The 21,390-nt window shown below is 58.4% G+C and overlaps 1 protein-coding gene across 2 annotated transcripts; it reads right to left on the reverse strand.

Annotated features, from left to right (window-relative positions):
- Nucleotides 1–541: 541 nt before the first annotated feature.
- ITGB3 (integrin subunit beta 3) lies at nt 542–21,303 on the reverse strand. 2 transcript variants are annotated; one of them, XM_037411313.1, is made up of 15 exons: nt 20,974–21,303; nt 15,773–15,858; nt 11,317–11,509; nt 9,043–9,295; nt 8,369–8,531; nt 7,605–7,766; nt 7,351–7,446; nt 7,068–7,157; nt 6,554–6,688; nt 5,697–6,126; nt 3,231–3,453; nt 2,907–3,007; nt 2,661–2,780; nt 1,452–1,618; nt 542–706 (listed from the first exon to the last, which is right to left on the reverse strand). In XM_037411313.1, exons 1-15 carry the CDS (start codon nt 21,029–21,031, stop codon nt 638–640), a joined length of 2,346 nt encoding a protein of 781 aa, XP_037267210.1. In that variant the 5' UTR covers nt 21,032–21,303; the 3' UTR covers nt 542–637. The 2 variants fall into 2 exon arrangements, with proteins under 2 accessions (XP_037267210.1, XP_037267211.1); XM_037411314.1 differs by lacking the exon at nt 20,974–21,303 and adding an exon at nt 19,893–19,998.
- Between the last annotated feature and the right edge of the window lie 87 nt (nt 21,304–21,390).

Below are 21,390 nucleotides of genomic sequence, written 5' to 3' on the forward strand. Positions count from 1 at the left end.
CAGCTGACGCTACATAGAGTTGGCCGGTGGTGCAGAGTGCAGGTGGAGGGAACAAGGAAGGGCGCCGTGATGCTGGGGCACTGCTTTTCACCGTCCCGGGCCGCAGCAGCACCAGAAGCATTTGGCTGTAAGAAGCAAGAGGCTGCCGTGTCACTTGAGCGGTGTCCTCAACCCACCAAGCCATGCGATGGCTCCTGCCTGCTGGCAGCCAGCGTAGCTGCCCTGTCCCCGGGGAGATGGCTCCTGGGGGACCACAGCTGTCCAGGGCACGAGGGGACACGGGCCACGCACGGTTCGAGCAGCCGCTCCTGAAATCCACTTGGCCCAATGAGCACCTAACCCTTCACAGACTCGCCAGGCAGAGAAAGTCCCATTTCTCCGTGTTCAGTGTATGGAGGGGCCGCCAGCTCCTGCGGGGCGACCCGCTGAGGTAAGGAGAGGTTTGCTGCAGAAAGCACGTCCCTGCAGTTACAGTGGGGTGACGGACAACAGGGCTTCGGAGGCGGTCGAGGGATTGTTAAATTACACGCAGACACACTCACACATGCAGACGCACGCAAGCTCTTCTGTAAACTGGACTCCAGAAGGTCCTGTGGATCCTTGGCTGATCCCACAGCCAGCGCTGGATGTGGCATCCTTACATGTTCCCGCGGTACGTGATGTTGGTGAAGGTAGACGTAGCCTCCTTGTATAGAGGGTTGTGGCCCTGGAAGAAGAAGGAACAAGAACATCATCACTTTGCGCTTGGCATCAGCATTCGTTCTCCCTTACAGCTGGGGAAACCGAGGCACCATTTCAGCATCGAGTGGTGGATCCACGTCTCCACTCGAGGCTCTGGCCGTGCAGTTTAATGGCTCTCCATTAGGTTTCATGGGGGAGAGCAAGGAAAAGCTGCTGCGGAGGAGAGGCGAGGCAGCAGGAGCTCAGGAGGCGAGAGGCCTCCCGGTGGGGTGGGATGGAGTGGCTCTTTCCCTTCCCTCTGGAGAGGGGGGAGGGGGGGCGCAGGCACCGGTGCTGCCCCAGCCCCTTCCCTTGTGCTCGGGGTGCCTCAGCCCTTCCAGCACCCCGTGGCAGGAGGGACCTTCCGCCTCGCCCACGGGATGGAAAGGCTGCTGTGGGCAGTGAGTAAGAGGGTCACGCTGGTGACAAACGTTTGGGATGTGCTGGAGGTGAGAAAATCATCTGGAACATCTGCTGTCACCTATGCACAGCCCCTGGGACCGCAGCGGGCTTGGGGAAGGGGTGTCCAGGCTGGCAGTGTCACCCCGTGTCCTGCCTGTGACACTGTGCCATGCTCCAGGGAGGGATGGGGCAAGCAGGTCCCTGAGGACTACGCCCTGGGACCACAGACAGCAGCTGGGCTCTCCTGCTGGGAGCACCGGGATCTGGATCCACTCAGCCCACGGGATTCAGGGGCTCCTGCCCAGCACACCCAACCCGCTGCCCCTCACCGTGTCCCACTTGGCCCTGGCCTTCTCCTCCTCGAAACGGGCGAATTCCCGGCGGTCGTGGATGGTGATGAGGAGCTTCCAGATGAGCAGGGCGGTGAGGCCGATGAGCAGGATGGCACCCATCACGGAGAGCAGGACCACCAGGACGTCTGGCCCCTTTGGGCAGTCTGGAGGAGGGAGGAGGGCAGGGTTGGGAGGGCTCAGCACCCCTTGGACAATTAAAAGCAGCTCTGGGGCTGCCTGGCCGTGGGTACATGGAGCTCCTCTGGTCTCAGGAGGGCTTCATCCTGCCCTGTCAAGGAGCAGGAGCCTCCAGCCCTGAACACAGCAGGCTCTGTAACGGAGGGTCCCATCCGTGGGGTGCACGTGCAGGACTCCTGTCTGTAGGGTGAGGTCTGCACCCACGCCTGGAGCAGCCCAAGGGGTTGCTGGGGTGCCAAGCTGGGGCATCACCGCTCTCACCCATGGCAGAGGATGACATCAGTGACCAAGTCATCCCCAAGCCACCAGCCTGGCTGACACCCCGCATCGCCCCCGCTTCCTGGATGTGTGTCAACACCGCGCTGCCAAACCGGGGTGGCGAGATCTGGTGCAAACCCCAGCAGCTGCCCCGGCCCCTGCCTGCCTCCCCTCTGCCGGCACAGGGGCTGCGGAGGGTGAGCTGCAGCCCTGCCGAGGGCAGGCAGTTGTAAGGAGAGCTGGCAGCTGCCCTCCTGGCTCTGCTTTCCAAGGATCTGTAGCCACACAGCCCCTGGCTCAGCTGGAAATCAGACCTGGAGGTCGCCGGAGACCCCGGGGGCTGCTCTGCGTGGCAGGGGGCTGCTGTATCCCAGCCCTGGGATGCAGCCGCGGTGTGGCTAGCAGGAGCCAGCTCTTCCCTGCTTCTCGAGAAAAATCACACCCATGGAGTCAAAAATGGGATCAGGGTGGTGGGAAGGTTGAGCCCCCGTCCTTGGCCTCACTGTGGGGGTGAAATAAGTGAGCAAGGTGGTGGGGAAATGTGAGACAGAGGCAGGAAATCACAGCCCCGGTGGCACGGAGCAGGGAACAAAGCGGCTCTGTAACCCCTCTCAGCCCCCCACCGCAGCACCCCGTGAGCCTGGCTGGGGTGGGAGCTATGAAGGGCACTCAGAACCCTCCCATTCAGCGCAGAAAGGCAGCACGGCACGCTCTGCATCCCCCAGCCCGACCACAGCAGCTGGGTCTTACCAGGCTCCTCGATAACGTAGAGGATGGACTTGCCGCTGGCGTCCTCGTAGTACTGGAACCGCACCACGCAGTCGTCCTCGTCCTTGTAGGTGCAGTTCACGGCATCCTTGCCCCTGTCACCTGCCAGAGCGAGAGGCTCAGAGCCCCCCGTGCCAGGGGGATGCACATGCGGAGGGAAAGCTGAGGGCATACGCAGCCCCCTGGATTTCCACGCTTTCGGGCAGGGCGTTGGGTCTCCTCTCTTACCCAGCTGCTGCACCGTCTCGATCTCGTCGCGGCACATGCGGCTGCAGGACTGCTGCTGCGCCAGCGTTCCCCGCTCAAACTTCTTGCACTCCACGCAATCCCTGAGGAAGAGGAGGGAGGTACCGTGAGCTCCCCCGTGCTCTCCCCAGGGAAGCATCATACCTTTCGGTCTGAGGCTGCGTAAATCGCTGCAATCCCAACCAAGCTGGGCTGCAGCTGGTGAGAGCTCCTGCTGCCGGCTCCCTGGTGGTGTATGACCCATCCCAGCTCTCTGCCGGCTGCCCCATGGGGTATGACCTGTCCCAGCTCTCTGCTCGCTCTCACTTTTTGATGGTGCAGGCGTCCGGGCACGTGGGACACTTCTCGCAGGTGTCGCCATAGGATCCAGGCTGGGTGCAGTCGCACTTGCCGCAGACGCAGGAGCCGTGGCCACTGCACACCAGCCCGTTGCTGGACATGCACGTGTCGGTGCGGGTGGTGCAGTTGCAGTAGTCACCGGTCCAGTCTGAGTCACACAGACAGTCACCGCAGCTGCACTGCCCGTGGCCTGGGGACAACGCAGAAGGCATCAGAACCCTCGTGTGTCCCCACAGATCCCGTTAGCAGTCACCCATCTGGGATACCTGTGCACCCAGAGTGGCAGCTCCACCTCCGTCAGCACGGCAAAGCGGACCGGCCGCCCAGGACAGCCCCTTTCCACCGCCCTGGGGTGGCGCGCACAAAACTCACATCAAACCTCAACCTTCACTGTGTCCCCAGCACTCCTCGTATTTCACCCAAACAAGAAAAAAACTGTCAGATTTCAGGCTGAGCTGCCCCAGCTCTGGCAGGTTGGCTGCAACAGCTGGAGATGCTCCATCAGATGCATCTCTGAGCAAACTTCGGCTTTTAACTTTAGATTGAGTCAGAACATCTGGTCAAACCCCCCAAATCCCACTCGTTTCCCAGTCCCAGACCAGGCAGGGGAAGCTGATTGCTGGGAAAAGCCCGACAAGCTCTGCACACTCGCCGAGACTGGTTTAATCAGACAGACAGACAGACAGACGTGCTCAAATCCTGCCAAAGCCTGGAGCTATTTGGGCTGATTCCTGCTCAAAGACAAGACACGGTAAACGGAGGCAACACCACGGAGCTGGCACGTGCCAACCCATCCCCATCCCCGACCGCACCGGGGTGCATCGGGAATGCTGCTCCTGGCGAGGCATCAGCTGGGCACCAACCCACCACGGCCTTGGAGGCACCAGCGTGAGAAATTAATGTGTAACCCCGTTAACGAGGAACTAGGGCTGAGTCACAGGAAAACGGTGCCGCACCGGGTGACGGGGCATGGAAACAGACGGGGAGGCTGGGGAGAAGTGGCTCAGTGGGACGGGATGGATGCCAACGGGGTCAGACAGGTCAGGTTAATTAACAGCTCGCCCAGGCTGGAGGCAGTGCTTCATCATCGCCCTTCATCCCTCCTGCCCAGGCCTTGTGCAAACAGGCAGCGGGAGCAGGGGGAGGTCCCGGCTCCCCAGGGGCATCGAGGACACGGACTGTTCGGAGCTGGGAAAAACCCCAGTTCCCGGCGCCGTTCTCAGCAGGCTGTTAAGACAAGGGATCAATCCCAGCGGCGCAGAGCAGCCCTGAGCCAGGAACTGGGCTGAGGGGCAGGTGGGGTCCCAAAAAACTCGATTTGGAGATGTTGGGAAGCAGGAACCTGGTCATCTGGCCAGCAGGTTTCATATCCCCAGCCCTGGGCTCCAGCAGAGTGGGATCAGCTTTGGGTACTGATGTTTTCTTGAGGATCTGGGGGCTTGCAGCAGGAAAGGGGTGGCTTTTCTGGCACTGTGTTAGCAGCTGCCTCACCTGGGCTCACGGAGGGAGGCTGGGGATAGGAAAGGGAGGGGGTACCCCTCTGTCATTCCCCCCTTGAATCACACTTGGGATGCTCTGCTCCTGGACGGGACATGCCACCGCTTCATGTCTCAGTCTCAGGCGCTGCCACCCCTCCCACATCCTCTCCCACATCCTCTAAAAAAGCCAGGAGATGGGGCAGAGCCCTGGGGTTCACTCAGGCCTTCGGTGCTTACTGGTGGGAGAAACCCTGGGTGGGGATTTCCTGATGGGGAAGAGACCCTGGCACATCAGGACGCAAGAAAATGCTTTGGGACGGGTGTTTTGCAGAGAGGGGCTCCTTCCCCAGCCCCTGGCATGGGAGAAATACTCAGGGACCCGCTCCTCTCCCCGGTGCTGAGAGCAGCAGCAGCCAGGGCGCCTGGCAGCAGGTGGAAGAGATGAATATTCAGGAGCGGACAGGCTTCAAGCCAGCGATGGGGGAGGATTTACTTCCCCAATGCTTTTTCCAACAGGGAGCCTTCAAGAACTGGGTGGAGGAGAAAAGTTGCCTCTCCCCAGCCTTCTCCCTCCATCCTGGGGTTTCCTCCTGCAGAGCAGTGCCTCTGACGTGCGGGGGGCTGCAATGTGAGCAGGGTCCCTGCCCTGTGCACCCCGGGGCTGCTTCCTTGGGTGCCCCCCAGCCCACTCAGGGACTCCCGAGCCCAAGTAGGGACAGAGGTCTGCTTTTTAACCCTCTGGCCCATCACCCCCCCAACAGCTATCGGGCACGGGAGGTGACACCAGCTGCCAAAAAGGGAGTCATTCCCCTGGCATCGCTCCAGACCCAGGGCTGCTCCAGCGAGGGAGCTGGAGGTGGGGACAACGCATGGGACAAGCCCCAGAGGAGCCGGTGTCGGTGTCGTCCTCCTCCGTGAGCTCGGGCAGCGCAAGCGCCCGGATCCCAGCACTCACCTGAGCACATTTGGCCCTTGAAGCGGACGCAGGAGAAGTCGTCGCATTCGCAGTACTTGCCCGTCACCTTCCCGAAATCGCTGCTGTGGCACACGCACTGCCCGCAGATGCACTCGCCGCGCTGGCTGCAGAGGGGCTGGCCTGGCCGGGGGCTGCAGTTGTCCTGCTGCGAGGGGTTGTACTCCTCCTCCGAGCACTCGCAGTGCGAGCCCAGGCGCCCGGGGTTGCAGCGGCACACGCCGCACTCCAGCGTGCCGTTGCCTCGGCTGCAGGACGAGCTGTTGGCTTCGGCTTGGCCCTCGCAGTAGCAGTTGCAGCTGAAGTTCACCATCACCGTCAGGCTGTCCTTGAAGCCCACGGGTTTGATGGTGAAGGATTTCTGCCGCTCCCGTGGGCAGCCCCGCACTTTGGCCTCGATACTGAAGCTCACCTGGAAGGCAAGAGGGTGCATCGGGGTGTCAGTACCACCAGCATGGTATTGGGGTACCTGCCCCACTCCGTCCCCAAGCTTTAGGAGCCCAGAAATGGGACCCACCATTTGGCTACAAAGGCAAATAGCCCTCTTGGGGCTTTTCGAAGCTGTCCCGGCATGGTCTGGACCAGGCACCTGCCTGCCACAGCTAAATCCCATGCACTGTGGCCAGCGGTGAGACTGAGCTAGAGGACCACAGAGTCTGCATCCAGCAGGCTCAAAAAAGCATTTTCCCCCTTGCACCCACCCAGCTGGGCCCCTCTCTGCACTGCAGAGGTTACAGGGCTCGTGTCACCCAGTGGGTGCTGGAGGAAAGTGTCAGATGAGCTGGCAGCACTGCTACGTGGAGGGGGAGAAAAACCAATCCCACGAGCTGGATCCTCACCGTGTCCCCGATCTTGAGCCCCACGCAGGACTTGAGCCCAGGGATGACCTCGTCGTTGAGGCAGGTTGCGTTGAAGGCCAGGGACAGCTCTTCGGGGAGGTCACGCACCTCCAGCTCCACCTTGGAGCGGATTTTCTAGGGGAGGAGAGAGGAACAATGAAGATGACAGCACAGGCTGGGCAGGGCTCGGTCCTGGGAGGGGTCCCCCCGAGCACCCCAGCGATGTTCCCACGCAGAGGGGAAAGCAGCCAAGTGCCCCGAGTCTTTCTCAGGACTCAGCTACGTCATCCCCCACAGAGAAATGCCTTCGAGGATAGAAGGGGCAGCGAGCACAGTGATCGCCCTTCCCCAGGGTCCCCGCACGCGGGGGTGGAGGCAGATGCTCACAGCTGGTGCAGGGAGGATGCTCGGGGTTGGGGGAGCTGCCAGATCTGTCTGGGCTGTTTGCAGTGTGAAGCAGTGGTTATTTTGGGAGGGAGAAAGTGGCTGCGGGGCCATCACACTGCACACTCACCCCATAGGAGTCCACTATGAGCTGCAGGACATTGCTGGAGTCTCTGGACAAGGTGCCCACGGTTGTGCCTGGGATCAGCTCGCTGTAGTTCTGGAGAAATATCATAAGCGTGGGCTGCTCGTGATGGGTGAATGTGCCACTGCTGGGCCAAACCCTGTCCGGGCACACGGGAACTTCCCAGGGAGCTTTGATAGGGCAGGAGACCACCCAAGGCCAGCCGCAAAGGGTGCTCCTCAGGACCCACCAGCCCGCCAAGAAGGTGGCTTTGCATAGCAGCTCTTACCTGGTAGAGGCCAACAACTGTGTCTGTCACAGCAAAGATCAAGTTGATGTTCTTCTGTGAGAGTTTCTCAGTCATCAGACCCAGAGAGGGATAGTCCTGGGGAAGAGGAGAAGCTATACCCTAGGAACATGCACCCCCAACCACCCTGGTCCCCATCACGCTCTCCAGCCGCAGCTGGACCACCTTTCCCATCCCACGGGGATCCTCAACAGGAGCTCTGGGCTCCACAACCCCACACAGGGGTCAGCATTTACCAGTGTGGTGGAGGCAGAGTAGAAATTATCCTTGTTGATGTGGCACTGGGCATCATTGGGCTGCACGATGCCGGCCAGCCTGCCATCCAGCGCGATGTGGGTCTTGGCATCCGTGGTGAAGACCAGTAGGTGGGAAGCATCGTTCCTCCAGCCGATTTTCTCCTGCAGCGAAAGGCAGCTCCCAGTTGTGCGGCAGCACGCACCGAGGGCAGCCCTACGTGCCAGCGCCCCACGACCATCTTTGCTGCCACCTCGGGTCACGGCTTGGCCGCAGGGACCAGCCTGACACTGCAGAGGGAAGCGAGGGCAGTCGCCCTCCCAGGGAAGTGCTGGGGTGGTGGGGTGGGCTGTGGAGCCTGGCAGGTGGGCATGGGCTGCTGGTACAGGTGAAAGACAGGTTTTAATTTGCTAGAGTGTTAATCAAGGTGGCTAATGACTGGGGGACGCGACCCCTCCCATTTCCAGCAAAACCAAGGTGCAGGCACAGGAGATGATGTCCCTTCTGGGCTGGTTACTGCAGGGCTGACGTGGGATCACCTGCTCCTTTCTCCCCCCAGGACCACCTATGGGCCCTGCTCTTCCCTTGCCTTGGCTATTGGTCTGGAAATGTCCTAGTTGAGATGTTCACGCTCTCCAGATCTGAGCCCCAGAGCAGCTCCACAGGGCTTATTATGGTCCTGGTGGGGTTGGGTGGTCTCTGCCAACCCATCAGGCCCAGCCTGATGACCCTCTCCTGGCCCCAGTCAGATCTTCTTGCCCCTTACGTCGCACACGGTGGCCTGGATGATGGCATCGAAGCCGCCCTCGGGTGCGTCACGGTTCCGTGAGACACTCTGCTTCTGCACCTCCTCATTGAAACGGGTCACCTCGTCCGTGAGCGACAGGACGTGTTTGTAGCCAAACATGGGCAGGCAGGTTTCCCCAATCCTGCAGGAGAAAAGCAGTCAGGGTGTGATGCTCACAGGGCTCTTCCAGCTCCCATCCCTGCCCTGCACCCATCTCGCATCCCGTGGTCCCATCCAGGATGCGTTGGAGGCACCCAACCACCCCAGGAGCCTGAGGACACAGCCAGAGGCTGGTGAAGGACCTTTTAAAAACCAGCCACATGTTCTAGAGATGCTGGGCCCAGGTCAGCTCCCAGCCTCTGTCCTGCTGGGGTTTTTAGGAGTCCCTTTTTTTGACCCTCTACATCTCTCCTGAAAAAATGGTGTCAACCCAATTGTTCCCTTAAAAGCTTTTCAGTGACAACGATACTTTTAGTTTAGACCTGCTGTTGCTCCCTGTGCCAGCAGAACGTGCATCACAACCAGGTTTAATTCTGCCCAAAAGAAGGCGCCCAGCTCCCTGCTGAAATCCATTGGTATGGATCTCCAGCCACGTTCCAGTGATGTCCCATTAACTTCTGGCCCTTAGAGGACTTCCTCAGCCTGGAACTTACTCATAGCAAGGGTTTGTGATGGCTTGTGGAGGAGAGATATACATGTAGGGGGAAATAGGCTTGTCCACAAAGGCCCCAAAGCCGATGCGGAGGTTGCTGGTAAGCTTGCGCATCTCGCTGGCCAGGTTTGTGCCCAGATTCTGGATGTTCCTCAGATCGTCCTTCATGGAGTTGGACAGGTCCATCAGGTAGTAGATGTCCACGGGGTAGTCTTCCACTTGACGCACTTGGACACGAAAGGTCTGGGAGTCATCTGTAATGTGACAAGGCAGCGGGGTGAGAGATCCGCTCCCGGGAGGAGCCACGGGGGCTCACCACAGGGCTAGGGAGAAAGCCTGTGGGGTCAGCAGGAGCCAAGGAGGTGGCTTAAAGCTGCTGGAAGGAGAACACCACAGTTAAATAGACCCAGGGGTAAAGCCCTCAGGGCAGGGTGCTGGTGGGAGGTGTGCCATGCACCCCTTGGAGATGTGAATGTGGCGTTTGGGTCCTGTTCTCCAGACCTGTGGTGGCCAGGCTGTGAGCAGATCCTCCCTCTCCGAGCTGACCCCCAGGGTGCCCTGCACGAACAGTGTGACCAACACGGTTGGATAGAGAGGGTGAAACACCCGGCAGGTGGGCAGCTGGTCTGCAGGGATTGCCAGGGGCTGCCTGGCTGCTTCAGACTTCTCCGAGCTCCCAAGGGACTCCAGGCACCTCCCAGGGCCTCCCCCATCCCTGTTCCTTCCCTTTCCTCTTGGCTCCTCCCAGCTTCTTCTGGGAAATTGTTAGTGAAACATTTTCCAATGAAACAAAAACCTCCTTAGACAAAACCTTCTGGGGAACAGGCCAGTTTTGATGACTTTTGCACTTAAAAAACCCAAAAAAGCTAAAAATGCTTTGGGTTGATGTTTTCATTCTGCCTTTTAAAAAACACAAAGGTTCTTTCTTGCTGCTCTTTGAAACAGCTTCTTTGAAATGTAAACTGGGGCACAGCTGCAGCTTTCTCAGAACACCTCAAATGTTGAGGAAAAAAGCTTTAATTGGGCTTAAATTGTTAATGTTTTCATATTCCCTTCTAAACTGGTGTGTCGCCTTCTGACTTTCAGGATGGAGAAAGTCGAGAGCCTCCGTCCCCTTCCAGGAGCACCACCACACAGGCAGGGGTCCCAGCTTTGTGCTCACACAGCAGCTTTCCTCCTTGTTGAGCTAAAACCACAAGGACTCCAAGTTTGTGGAACGTGGGCTGTGACTTGTCCTGCTTATATCCTCCAGCGTTTGGTCTTGATTCATGAGTCAAGGCAGATGACTTATGCTAAGCCTTGGCTGGGCAGAGATGGTATCAGGCTGGGGGTGGGTGGGGTGTCTTCTTCTGCATCCAAGGAACAGAGACTCAGGGCATTGCACCCTGCCTCTGTTCCTCTCCAGAGCAGCACACCTCCTGCCTCCTGCCACAGCTTTAGACCTGAACAGAGCAAGGGCCACTGAGCAGCCACACGTCCCCATGGCATCGGATGTCCCCATTGCATTGGGACACTTCAGACTGCCGTCAGTCAGGTGGGACAGGACTCTTGGCCAGGCCCAGGGACGAACACAGCATGCCACGTGCTATCGGCCACCAGTACCTGGCCCCAGGGCTTGACTGAGCACAAGGAACCAAAATTGTTCCTGCTGAGCCTGGAGGAGCCATCGGTGAGTGGAAGGCTGGGGGTGGGCTACTCGCAGGGCAGAGCAGGGCGATGGTATCACTCACTCCGTGTTCCCCAAACCAGTTTTGTAACCTTGGGCAAGTGGCGTTTGTTAGTTTTGCCTCCTGCCTGGCACGGTTTGAAACTCCTCAGCGCTGGCAAACAACCATAACAGTCAGTTGGCTCCAGTTTGCCTGGCTGAAATGAGCCTGGGAAATTACAGCGACCTGTTGGTATTCCAACCCTGCCAGCTGCTCCACGGCTTATAAGAGACGAGCTGACCTCCACCGAGGCGTTCAGAGCGCAGCAGCAGTAGCTGACATCTAAAGGGCTTTATAAAAGAAGCTTCTTGTTGAAGTTGCATCCTGCCCTGCCCCTCAGGATACACAGGATTGATCCAAGAGACTGAACAGCAGAGAACAGCTTGCAGCCAGCCCAGCTGCCCACCAGGGATGCGCCTGGAGGGTCGGTGCAGCCCCCAGCTTGGCCTTGCCCTTGATGGACACAAGACAGCTATAGCCATGGCCATAGCGATGGCTCATCCGTTGCTTGAGCCTTTGGGTTATTTCCCACTACATCTCCCGCTCCCACAGCAGCTGGGGGGTCTTACCCGGCCGCAGGTTCAGCTGTATTTTCTGGGGGCTCATCTGGGTGGTGGTGGAGCCCCCCGAGCCCTTGTTGCTGAGGGGTCGGTCCTCCAGGATGGTTACGCTGCTGGTGGGGAACTCGATGTAGCCCTGCCCGCAGCCGTTTCGCAGGAGGTTGGCACGCAAGTCACAGCGAGGGGACGACTGCAACATGACCTGCAGGAGAGGGACACGGTCAGGACCCAGGTCCCCCCAGGGTTAAGGAGAGACCCCCAGCTTTATCACACCTAACACAAGAGCAGGATAAGAGGCTTTTGGGGGCCCATGGTCTCTCCTCAAAGGAGGTTGCAGGCAGAGGGGATCCAGGACCAACAAGTCCTGCTGGGGTTCAGAGAAGGTTCTGGTCTGTTGTGCTCTGCGGCAGAGCTCAGCACCTCCGCCAAGGAGCGATGGATAACATATTCCTGCCAAACCCCATCCTGACTCCCGGCAGCTGGAACCTCAGCTTTGGGTTTTGGCAAAGCTAAAAGGAAAGCGCCTCTATGTGGGATGGTTGAATTGGGTGAGGCGGGATGTGAAGATGGCAGGCTGGGGGTGAGGGGCAGAGCCCGGGACTTTTTTTTGTTGTTTTCTAAACTTTGGCAAAAGGCAAGGCACCTTTTCCCTCCATTTTCTCATCACGTTCCCTTAGAAGTCCTGCTGCGAGCAGGGAAAAGCCCGCTGCGGGTGAGCCCATCGCAGGGAATGGCGCTCAGTTCCTGCCCGAGAACGGGTCAGGCTTATCTGCAGCTCTCCAGCTTCCTGCCGGGTGAGCTGGCTGGGGGAGAGGAGAACCAAAAAAGGAGCAAAAAGGCAACGGGGCTGCAGGAGCAGCCGTCAAGTGCCCATCAGGGGCAGGAAGCCCAAAGCGTGGAGTCACGGTGGGGCTCCGGCCCCGTCCTTCCTTTCCTAGAAAGCTCCCGGCTTCTCGCCCTTATCACGGCACGTCAGAAGGGCTCCCGTCCTTTTGGTTTCTCATGAAGACAAATATGGGAAGAATTTCTTTCCCAGCCCAACACTGCCAGGATCTGCTGCTGTACATTCCCGGCCAGGCAGCAGCCACCCTCCCCTCCAAAAGGTTTCTCCATTTCCCTCCCACAGCCTAAAACTTTCTACATTCACAGCCCCGCAGCAGATGACCAGCACAGCCTTTCCCTGCAGCAAAGGGGGGTGGCACAGGTCCTGCTGGGGCTGGTTCAGCTCCCTCCGGGCTCCTGGGAAGCTGGATCCCGATGCCGCAGCCCCCCAGCACCGGAGCGGCTCCCCAGCCAGGCCATCATCTCCCCCCAGCTCCCGGCTGGCTGAACCCCGGAGCAAATGCGTGTGTTTGACAGAAACAAGTAGAAAAATGCAAACAGTGTCAGAGGCCCTGGTTGGCCTACAGCCCTCTGGAAGTGGTGGCCAAGTGATAGCCAGAAAATACATCAGCAGGCGTGTTCTCCCCCGCGGCCCCCTGCTCCCACCCTCTCCGCCTGGACAGCATGCCGTGGGCGAAGAGGACAAGTCATCCCTCCAAATTAGCTCCATTGCATGCGCCCACCCCGCGGGGCTCCCTGCTGCGGGAAGAGGTGCCTGATTTACTCCAGATCCCATCAATCATCACCTACATTCCTGTCCCAGGCAGGGAAATCACTGGGAAAACATGCGGGTGAAAAAGAGGGCTGGGCAGACACGTTTTTAACTGTGGTGCTGGGCTCTTGGGCAATACCTGGAGATCCTGGGGAACTTCCAGGACCCAAAAGGGCACGCAGCACCTTCTGGGATCAGCATCATCATTCCTGCTGTGGGATTCCCATGGGGAAGCTATTTAACCCCAGGGCTGCATCCTTCTCCTTTCCCTGGAGCCCTAAATATTACAATTGACTCGGGAGTCACAGGAGCAGCCCCAGCCACAAAACTACTGCAAAAGACAAAGGAAAAAGTTATTGTGGCATCAAAGGGGCATTTGGCCACGAGGCCCTCGCAGCCCCCAGCCTGTATTTTACCCCAGTCTCCGCAGCCGTGCTGACTCAGCAACTGGGACACAGCCCCAGGTAGGACAACCCAGAGGCAGCCCAGGCTTGCTGGTGACAAACTCTGAGCGCAGGGACTTCGTCCACTGCCACACATGCAACAAACCCCACTTCCCTGCCAGCACAGCCCCGCCAGCACCAGCTCCCCACCGCAGAGATGCTGCGGGGGGGTGGATATCCCCACCCCGCTGTCAAAAGCCACCCCACAGCCCTTTGCAGGGATACTCCCCAGCTCCAGGATGGGAAAGCTGATGATTTTATCCCCTGGTGGCTGCCTCCAGACCCCGTGAGCGAGGGCAGGGTCAGGCAGGGGGCTGGCAGAGCCAGCTCCATCCCCCAGCTCCCTTGCTGCTGGGCAGGGAGGCTGCGGGAACTCATGCATCCCCACGGCTTCTCTGTTTTCAACCACACGCAGCATCAGCTTCTCTGCAGGAGAGCTCCTGGGAGCACCCAAAGAGAGACGTCTCTGCAGATGAAGCTAAAACCTTCCAGCAGCTTCTCTAAAATCAAAGCCTGGTCCAGCCTTGCCTCCACCTTTCCTCCAAGGGAACCACAGCGGGTGACATTTCAGTTGGGTGAGACCCTAGAAGACGTCATGATAGTCTCCAAAGGGATTTTAGAGCCACGTCTCAGTGTTAAGGTTCAGCTGACTTTTTCCAAAAGGAAAAGCGAGTGGATGGGCACATCTATTTGTGGGTAAGAGTGGTCAAAGTTTCTGAGAAATAAGTAAAATGCAATTCTCCTCTGCATCAGCACTCGGTGGGGTCAGTGATCGCAAGAAGCCACAACGAAATCCGTCCATCCAAACCCAGGACGGAGCAGGAGTGGCTGATAACCCCCGGTCCTCGGGAAGGCCGCGCTGCTCAGCAAGGGCTGCAGTGGGAGCAGAAGCACAAATAAAGGCACTGTCCCTTTAAAAAAAAAGGGGGGGGGGGGGCACAGTATCAGAGACCTCCCCCACTCCAGGGAAATTAAACAAGCCCACAGAAAAAGCCCTCATTTGCTAAATTAAGACAATGTGGTCCAGATGTTGGAGGCAGAGTTGCTGAGCAGAGCTTGCACAGCCTGGCTCTCTGGGGGCCGCTTGCTGGCAGCGGGACGGCTCCCTCGCTGCTTGTCACGTCTGCCCATGAGCACAGCTCTGAGCAGCACTGGAAATATTTCCTTTTTTGGAAACCTTTGCTGATCTGAAGGAAAAAAAAAAAGCTCATCACAGCCCCCACTGCAGTGTCAAGACACCAGCCCAGCCCAGGAGCAGAGGCTGGGAAGGACGAGCCCAGCCCAGCCAGCCATTCCCCTCCGGAGAGGGGAGCAGGGTCCTTATCACCCTTCAGCCACTCCCCGCCGGAGATAAGATGGGGCACACAAGCATCTTTATCCACACCGAGATCCCGGCTATCCGCTGGGCACAGCAAGCGGAGGCACCCCCCCCAGATACACGCTGACCCCAAAGCATCAGGCCACGGGGGCATGATCCAGCAGCATTTTCCAGCTTGGATCGCTTTCCCCCATTCTTTCCCTAGTCCAAGTGGGCACCACGGGCACAGCTGGAGGAAGCAGAGCTTCAGGGATGGAGAAGCAGAAAACAAGGAAAGCCTTGCCAGAGGGGGAACGGGCTCTGGCCGCAAAGCCCAGGAGGAGGTTTCATCACCTCTCCCCATCCCAGCCTCACCTCCCCAGTCGCTGCCCTGGGGCTGCTCTCCCACTGCTGGGAAACTCCCTCCTTTTACCTCCCTGACGGACTAACCCCCAGGGCTGCATTTTTGGAGGGGAGCGTGGCAGATGTCCCCAGGCTCCCACCTACCCAGACAGGGTGATTTCAGAACCACAACTCAGTTCTCACATCCTCTTTAGCTCAGTAACTAAGACTAGACACCTTGTCTTCCGTTCCCTCTCTTTACAATGAAAAAAAAAAAAAAAAAAAAAAGGGTTTTGAACCCAAACCCTAACTTCTAATCAGTATTTTTCTTCCTCCCTCTAGGCTTCCTTCCCTTTCCGGTCCTTCTAACATTTAAGCTCCTTTAGCCAGAGCTTCATGATGGGTTTTCAAAAAGGAAACCAAAAATAAAGTAAGTTTTCAAATGTACATTTTTTGAAAGACAAAGTGAATTCCCAGTTGAAACATCAGCATTTCCCAGCCACCTTGACGTGGCTCCCACCACCTCCCAGGTGAGGGGCAGATTTTCAGAGCAAGGCAGGAGCAGGCAGCACGAGCCCTGTGATGTATGCACGTCTCGAGCTGTGGTCTGAGCCACATGCCACCGAGGAATGTTTTAGACACAGCGGGAACAGATGGAGACCGAGGTTGTGGCTGTAACGCAGGGATCAGCGCCCATCACACAACCCAGAGGCTCATCCCTTCCTACACACCCCCAGTCCGGCTCGGGGACCCGCTTCAGCCCTTTCTCAGCCGCCCCCCAGCTCTTACCTCTGCAGAGCACCAGGCGCAGAGGGGGCTCACGGCCAGGCACTGCTTGCAGGAGTTCACCCCGCGGGTGGTGCAGATGTTACCCCCTGAAACAGCAAAACAGAGAGCGGTTACAGCCTGCAGAACCCGGGGCTCACATGCCCTGAAGTCCCACTGCTCAGCCGACACCTTCAGGAGCAGACACAGCCCCTCTACTCTGACCCCTTTCCCAGCCCCAGGTGCTGCCTCTTGGCCCCTTTTATAAACACCTCCCCAGCCTGCTACCAGCTGGGCTTCATCCTGCTCAGGACTGAGCACCAGTTCCTATCTGCCAGCTCCTTACTGGTCCCTCCATCCCTGCAATGGTGCGTGTGTTGGAGTGAAGCCCCCACCGCTGGCAGGGAGGGCGCAGGCGTCTCCCCTTGTGCCTCCCAGCAAACAGCCTGGGGCAGCAGGGAGGGGGCCGTTCCCAGGGGTGCAGCGTGTACCCGCAGCCCCCCAAGCGGGTGGGGTACCGCCACGGCTTCCCACCGCCCCTGACCCGGGGGGGTCAGTGCCACCTGGTGCAGATGGTAAACTCAGTGGGTGATCTCGGCTCGGGTTCAAACCCAGGGAAGGGAGGGGAGGGAGAGGGCATGAGTCCGGAGACGCGCTGGTGGCATTTTGTGCCGATGCGCTGGGCAAAGGCTGGGCTCTGTCCGGGGCAGCGGCCAAGGGGACTTTGGAAGACACGTGTTGGCACCAGTCGTGAAGGCCAGCGGCTCCGTGGTGGGGATTAAAGGGCCCCAAAATGCCCACAGGGGCCCTGGGGCAGCACCAGCGTTGGCCCGAGCAGAAGGAGCTCCTCCGGCAGAGCCAGGGCTGTGCCGCTCTGCGGTTCCTGCTGCAGCGAGCGGCGGGGGGCACGGCCGCAGTGGTGTCACCCTCAGCTCTTCCTCCCTCCTGGGGCACAAGCGTCTTGGCAGAGGTTTAGGATTCCCTGGGTAGAGCAGACCGCAGCCATGTGCCTGCTTGGCTGGGGGAACGCTGCAGCCTGGGGACCCTGGGGGATGCTGGCGTGGAGCAGCGGGTGCTGGGGACTCCCCTTTGTCCCGTGTCCCCCCGTCCCCGCCCAGGGCTCTCCTGGGCAGCTGCAAGCAGAAAGCGCAGTGTTTTCTGCGGCGCAGGATATGCAACACAAAGCAGAAAGGAAACAGTGGGACAATGTCGTCAGGTTTCTGGTCTGGGCAGAACCACAGCGATGGCATCACGTGCTCATGCCCACCAGTATGCAGCCTGGGAGTGTGAGCGTGCATGCGTGTCTGCGCGTGCGTGTGTGCATGGCAGCTGTGTGTGCAGCGTGTCACAGGTGTGTGTGTCTGTACAAGGCTGGTGTCACAGGCTGAGCTGGACACGCTGTGGCTGCCCTGAAGGGACGTGCTTGGGGACATGCCCCTGGGGCCAGTGGCCCCATCAGACCTCTGCCACCCACGCTCCTTGCTTGTCTCATGCAGGGGGACTAAATTAAATGCCCAGCTGCTGGCTCAGCACCACCTTTGGGGTGGATCTGCTCCCATATCTCTCTTTCTACACCAAAATACCCGGCTGTAGCATGCGAGGATGGGAAAGATTTGAAATTTAGCATTGTCCAAAAGAGCAACAGGTTGATCTCTGGTGCTTTCTGCACCAGGACACTGAGCGACGTGTTAGCAGCAGCAGCGCATCCTTGGGTGGACAGGTCTGGATGGCCAGGGCTTGGCAGTGGGAAGGCAAAGGGCTCAGACAGCAGCAGCGGCACCAACAGCACCAGCTCCTGCTTCCCACGCCTGCTCCCGCTGCGTCCGTGTGAAATCCCTCCTGCCTTGCCAAGTGCCGGTGGCTGCAGCCCAGCACCGGGGCGCGTGCCTTGGATTTGCACCGTGCCGTGCAGCTGGGAGCCAGTTCCGCATGGCTGGCAGCAGCTCAGCCCTCCAGGGACAGCAGGGGAGGCATTACCCTGCCAGCCCTTGGGGACGGGGAAGGCCCTGGCAGCTCCAGATGCTTAGGATTAAACTCTTAGAGCTGCCAACCCTGGGGCCACATGCCCGAGCATGGGAACAGCCCCCAAAGCTGCAGGTCGCTGGGGAGCCCTGATGCTTGGATACCTGGACCAGCACCGTGTGCCACTGGTCAGGGATGGGGGGAGAGGTGCCAGGTAGCCACCAGCCCTGTTCCAGGATTTTCATTGCTTTCCACTCTCACGTCCCTCCCAGCAGCAGCCGTGTCCAGCTGCTGACTCACGGCCGCCGTGGCTAGGGGCAGGGTTATAGCACCTGGTACCACCAGCAATGCTCCTGGCCCAGTTTAATGCCAGGTTTGCTGAGGTTTGTTCCCTCTGCAGTGGGTTTAACTTGCCGTAGGAGGGTTTGGTCACCTGGCTCTGCCCCAGCACCCAGCTTGCTGGCAAAGTGCGGCGCTGACAAGGGTCCCTGGCACCCATGGGTGCTCCAGCCATGCTCCCAGAAAAGGGACAGGACCCAGGGCTCACACCAGCATCCGGGATGTGAGACGCACTGTGACTTCAGCCAAGTCACTCAGCCGCTGTCTGCCTCAGTTTCCCTTGTGCAGTACTAACCCTGCTGTCAGCAAGATCTGGCTGCACTGAAACATGATGTGGAGGATTTCCAAGCTCATATCTGCCAGCCAAACCCTTGGCTGCCTCCTTTTTGCCTCTTCGTGCCGCGAAACCTGAGCTCTGGGGCTAATGAGCCCCAGGACTGTCCCTTTGGGCTGGAGAGCTCATCTGCTCTCCAGCATCTGGTACAAATTACCTCCTGCCTGTGCACAGCCTCTGGACCCCGGTGGTTTCCTTTCCTGCCCTCCTACTACGACCCCACAGCTCATGGGTCCTCGATCTGATGTCCCCCCTCCATGCTGGAGATGTAAATCCAATTTTCTGGTTGATTTTGGAACGAGGGCCACAAGCTGGGCTGTCCTGCCTGGGCAGAGCAGCGGCCGCATGGCTGGGGAGAAGCACATGGGGTTAACAGGGCTGCAGCATGGGGGTCCACAAGAGGGATGCTGCCATGTCCAAGGCCGCCCTGGGGTCTGCCCTTACCTCTGGCTTTGCCTGGGGGGTCCCTACAGGTCGGCACCTGCCCCAGACTCACGCAGCCCTGTGGTCCCCTTGGTCTCCATCTCTCCATAACCAAGACACATGCCTGGGGGTAGAGGACCCTTCCCCAACCTCCAGCACCATCCAGAGCCATTCTTGGCTGCGCTACACTGGGGGTCGGGTGGAGCATGGCCATCCCTTCCCCCTGGGAAGGGGCCGAAATCCCCCGGGCGCCAGTGGTAATTAACACAGGGCAGTTATCACCATCCAAACATGTGGCTGGTCCTGCCTCGAGCAGGCAGCTTCACCCCCTCCCTCACTGCGGGGAAATCTCTCTGTTCTGGCATTTCCAGCACTTGCTTGCCTGGCCCGGGGCAGGGCTGTGGTGTCGCGAGGGAGGTGGGCAGCGGGACCCCGGGGTGATGCAGGGCAAAAGCACAGGTGGAGGATGGGCAGCTTAAGTCCCCTCAGGTTTTGGCCCTGAGAGTGCCCAGCACCACTTCCCAGACTCAGGGCACTGCCTGGCTGTGAGCACGTTAACAAGATCCCAGCACAGCCTAAACTAATAAATTCTGTGTTTTTTCTTTACTTTCCCCCCCCTCATTTTCTGGGGCTTGTTTTTCCAGCCGTAAAAACTAATAAACCCCAGTACAAAAGCTGCATTTTTTTTACCATGAAAGCAGCTGGTCTCATATAATGATCTGATCCTAAAAACTCAGGCTTTTAAAAAAAAATTCAATAACCCTAGCACACGAAATACAGGGAAACGGGAGGTAAACTGGGCAGCATGGGACCCACCCGCCTGGGGCTGGGCGGCATTGTGGCCCCAAGTGAGGTGAAATGATGCACTTAAATTACCCCAGACGCCTGTGGCTGAGCATTACCCTTCCCTGGCTGGAGAAAATTACTCAGTCCCCAATCTGCACTCTAAGTAACCCCTCTGCATACTGGAGGAGCCACCCATACACTTTGTTTTTTCCCCCTCTGCCAACTTGAGCAAGAATGTGCACGCAGAAAACTTGAGAAAGAGATTTCAGAAAACTCGATGAACACACAAACCATACTTACATCCTCTCTGGCCTTTCTGCTTGGCTCAGGGGTAAGGATTTGGGCTTTTCTGGCTGGTCTGCCCACACCATCCTGGGGCTCTTTTCTCTGAACCTCTCCCTGTCTGCCAACATCTTCCCGGAGATGGGATGCCCCAAGCTGAGCTCAGCTGATGACAGGCACCAGAGAAATCACTTGCACAGCCCCAAACTGCCGCTTTATAAACTCAGGCTCTTCCAGGGGTTATCCTATGTCCTGTACTGATGACAGCTCGCTCTGGCAGCAGATTGGAGCCTCAGGCTGTTCCTGGGAATTCACCGAAGTCTGGAATTCTTTAGACAGAACAACGTTGCCCCAACCCCCTTCGAGTCTGGCCTTGAAAACAATGGGACTGATTTATAAATCAGGACCTGAAAACCCCACACCAGTTTGCAGTTGCAGGATTTACTTTAAGCCCCACACCTGGGGAGGAGGCAGCACTCTTCTAGCCTGCTTCTCCACACTACAGATACTGGAAAATCTTTTTTTAAATAAAAACTATATTTGTCCTGAAGTCACCTGATGTCAGAAACCAGAGTTTTTAACGAAAAGCACTGGAACAGCATGAGAAAAAAATAACACAAGACAGCAACGCTGACATAAATACACCCCCTGCCCTTAAAATGACACGGACACAGTGGCTACTGCCCTGCAAACTCTCCCAGCCTATTTTCTGTTGATGAAGGACGGAGCACAAGTCACACCCCAGTCGTTCCATTACAAACCGGTACCCGGAGCCAAACACAACGTAGGTAGAGAAGAGAATATGAACTTGCCACACCCAGCGTGCAAATAACGCACCAAACCGTGTCTTGACCCTGTAACATCTTGGAGAAATGCTCCCAGCCCCGTCCCGGCCAAAACCCAACGGCTCGAGCGGTGCTTTGGGTTTGGGAGCCGTGCTGCAGTTTCAGGCTGCCAGCTCCCCCTCCGAGTGATTTTCCTGGGAAATCACGGACCCTGGGAATGCAGAAAGTCCTGGGATTTTGTGAAATAACAGGCAAGGTAATCACTAAATGACCTGGCTTTCAGCAAGCAACAATGCTACGGGCTATAAACCTACCCCAGCTGCCAGCAGCGCAGAGCATGAGGACCCCCAGAGTCATGTAGAGTTTTTCCATCTTCTCCTCCGAGCCCCGGACGTGGGGGACTTCGTGGACCAGCCCCGCCGTGAGCGATGGAGAGCAGCTCTGGGCCAGCTGGAGGTTTTGAGTAGTCCGAGAGATGAATCATGAGTCTGGGTGTATGACACACATGACGAGCGCGGCCGGCCGGAGGAAACTGCGCTGGCTCATCACTCAGTTTTGAGTGAGGCAGTGCCCCCGCCCGCTCTGCCTGCAGCTCCTCTTGGCTTTTTTTACTCGCTCAGCTCAGACAAGGACCTAATAAACGCTGGCAGCAAGTACACAGCGCTGGTGACCTACAGCCCTGGGGCTGGTAACAGGCTCTTTCCCATAGGCTCTTTCACGGGGGTTTAATT

The sequence above is a fragment of the Falco rusticolus genome, chromosome 18, assembly GCF_015220075.1.
Source record: "Falco rusticolus isolate bFalRus1 chromosome 18, bFalRus1.pri, whole genome shotgun sequence".
Taxonomy (NCBI): Eukaryota; Metazoa; Chordata; class Aves; order Falconiformes; family Falconidae; genus Falco; species Falco rusticolus.

Bases quoted from the DNA above. Each gene is read 5' to 3' on its own strand.
- ITGB3 (XM_037411313.1), bottom strand. From the start codon at position 21,031: ATGGAAAAACTCTACATGACTCTGGGGGTCCTCATGCTCTGCGCTGCT. The intron at 15,859-20,973 runs GTAGGTTTATAG...TTGCTGTTTCAG, and splicing joins CTGCGCTGCTGGCAGCTGGG to GGGGTAACATCTGCACCACC. The intron at 3,008-3,230 runs GTGAGAGCGAGC...CCTCTTCCTCAG, and splicing joins GACGCCTGCACCATCAAAAA to GGATTGCGTGGAGTGCAAGA.